The sequence below is a fragment of the Micropterus dolomieu genome, unplaced genomic scaffold (genome assembly GCF_021292245.1).
Source record: "Micropterus dolomieu isolate WLL.071019.BEF.003 ecotype Adirondacks unplaced genomic scaffold, ASM2129224v1 contig_13930, whole genome shotgun sequence".
NCBI lineage: Eukaryota > Metazoa > Chordata > Actinopteri > Centrarchiformes > Centrarchidae > Micropterus > Micropterus dolomieu.
The window spans coordinates 1-2,117 of NW_025742916.1; the positions used below are offsets into that span (position 1 = coordinate 1).

The window sequence follows — 2,117 nt, forward strand, 5'->3', positions numbered from 1 at the left end:
CATTACTGCGTAGTCAGTGTTGAGATGACGTCCCTCACCAACTCGCTGACAAAGACTACGCCTGCGCTGTCCGACCCGTCTTATTAACTGTGCGTCGTCAAATAATTCAGAAATGTTTCCTCTCCTGAAATATTTGCGCATGTCTCTGTCTGCTCGGTCCATCTGCTGGCAGCTCCGACCGCCTGAGAGACCTCTGGAGCTTCTTAAATAACTGGGAGAGGAAGAGTCATTCTCAGCTTTATCAAATCTGATAACTTGCTTTTATACTTAAGTTTGAAAGCAGGAGTAAGTTTCATGAGTTCTCAGCACTTCAGATTAAAATGGCCCTTTGAGAAGCTTGATAAATAAGGGCCCTGATCACTTATTTGGTTTCCTGCACATTTTTCTTTTCCTCATAATTTGTAGTTCGTGTGTTTTCAGTAAGTTGTTGATTCTTTTCAGATTTTCTCTCTTTTTGGTCACACATTTCATGTTGATGTGTTTTTTCTTTAGTTGAACTTCTTTGTGAGCTGAAAGTGCCTTTAAGACGTCATATTGTTAATCTTTGTCTTTTATTTCTTTCTCAAACTGTTGCTGCAAACTCCTTGTTGTGTTTCTCTCTGAATTCATTAAACTCCTCAGCTTTCTGTCTGACCTCCTCTTCAAATTTCTTCTTCTGTTCCTCCTTTTCTTTCTTAAGTTTCTCCACAATATCTTGTTTCTCTTTTTCCTCTCTTTCTCTTCTGATTCTGTCCTCTTCCTTTCTTTTCTTTTCATAATTTTCTCTTTCCTGTTCGTATTCTTCTTGAAGCTTTCTAAGTCTTGTTTGTTCCTCTTGTCGTTTCTGTTCATTTTCTTGTTGTCGTTTTTTCCACCATTCATTTTGTGTTTTCTCCCAGTTCTCTCGTTCTTTTCTCATCTCTTCTCTGCTCTCCTTCAGCTTTCTGTCAATGGTTTCCTTTGTTTCTGACTCTGATCTTATATTTTGCTCCAAAGCTTCAATCTTTCGTTTCCACTCCTGTCGTTGACCTTCTTCCTGTTGCTTTCTCTTCCTGTCTTCTTCTTCTCTCATTTCCTGTTCTTTCTTTCTCTCCTCACGTTCCTTCTTTATCTTCTCCTCCTTTTCTTTAAGTTGTTTTTCTCTCAGTTTTCTCTCCTTTTCAATTTCTGCTCTCTGTTCTTCCATTCTTCTTTTCATCTCTTGCATTTCCTCCTCATGTTTTCTTTGAAGCTCCTCCCTCTCTCTCTTCATCTCTTCTTCCTTCTCCTTCAGGATTCTCTCCATTTCTTTCTTTATAGCTGCCTCGGCCTCTTGCAGCGTCTCATTGGTGTAGCAGCTGCCTCCATTTTCCTTCACCATGGTGTCAATCTTGGTTATCAGCTCACTGACTTGTGTGCGGTTTTGTTCATCATAGTTATCAAACACATGGTATCTTCCTCCACAGTCAGAGATCAGCTTCTTAAAGGAAGCATCACATTTATGTTCAATATATTCTTCAATGGAAACTTTATCCTGCTTTAGTTTATCTCCTCCAGTTAAAAGAATGATGGTGAACTTTTCAGCATTTTTCCCAAAGCCTTCCTTGATGCGTTTTAATGTCTCCTTCTCCTCTTGTGTAAATCTGCCGATCTGTAACACCAACAGGAAGACATGTGGTCCTGGAGCCAGAAGACTGATGCATTTCACCATCTCCTCAAGAACCTCTTCATGGGACAAAGTTGTGTTAAACAGACCAGGAGTGTCGACCACAACGACCGGACGACCGTCCACTTCACTCTGTGCTTTCTGACAAAGTTTGGTGACTGAAGTTTGACTTGGTTTGGCCTCAAACTCGTCTCTTCCTAGAATGGTGTTTCCTGTAGAGCTCTTTCCACTTCCAGTGTTCCCTATCAGCACAATCCTGAGACTCTCTGGGCTCTGCTCCTCATCATCACCTGGGAAAGAAGAAGACCTGGAGTTACTTTAAATATTCTCAGCAGCTACAGTGAAGGTTCAAGACTGTGATGATCAACATGGTTCAGGACACAGAAAAACATTTTAATTCAAAGTACTTACAAGTGATCTTGTTCTTCTTTATTATCCTCTCTTGTTGTATGACCTTTTCCATTTGTGCACGTGCAAATGTTACAGCTGTATA

General features: G+C 40.5%; 1 protein-coding gene across 1 annotated transcript in view; it reads right to left on the reverse strand.

Annotated features, from left to right (window-relative positions):
- Positions 1–562: 562 nt before the first annotated feature.
- Positions 563–2,117, reverse strand: part of LOC123966658 (GTPase IMAP family member 8-like) — a 5,057-nt gene continuing 3,502 nt past the window's right edge. The window contains exons 4-5 of the mRNA XM_046042798.1: positions 2,036–2,117; positions 563–1,914 (exon numbers count right to left, since the gene is read on the reverse strand). Of these exons, the coding sequence (XP_045898754.1) occupies positions 563–1,914; positions 2,036–2,117 (1,434 nt within the window). The remainder of the gene's footprint in view (positions 1,915–2,035) is intronic.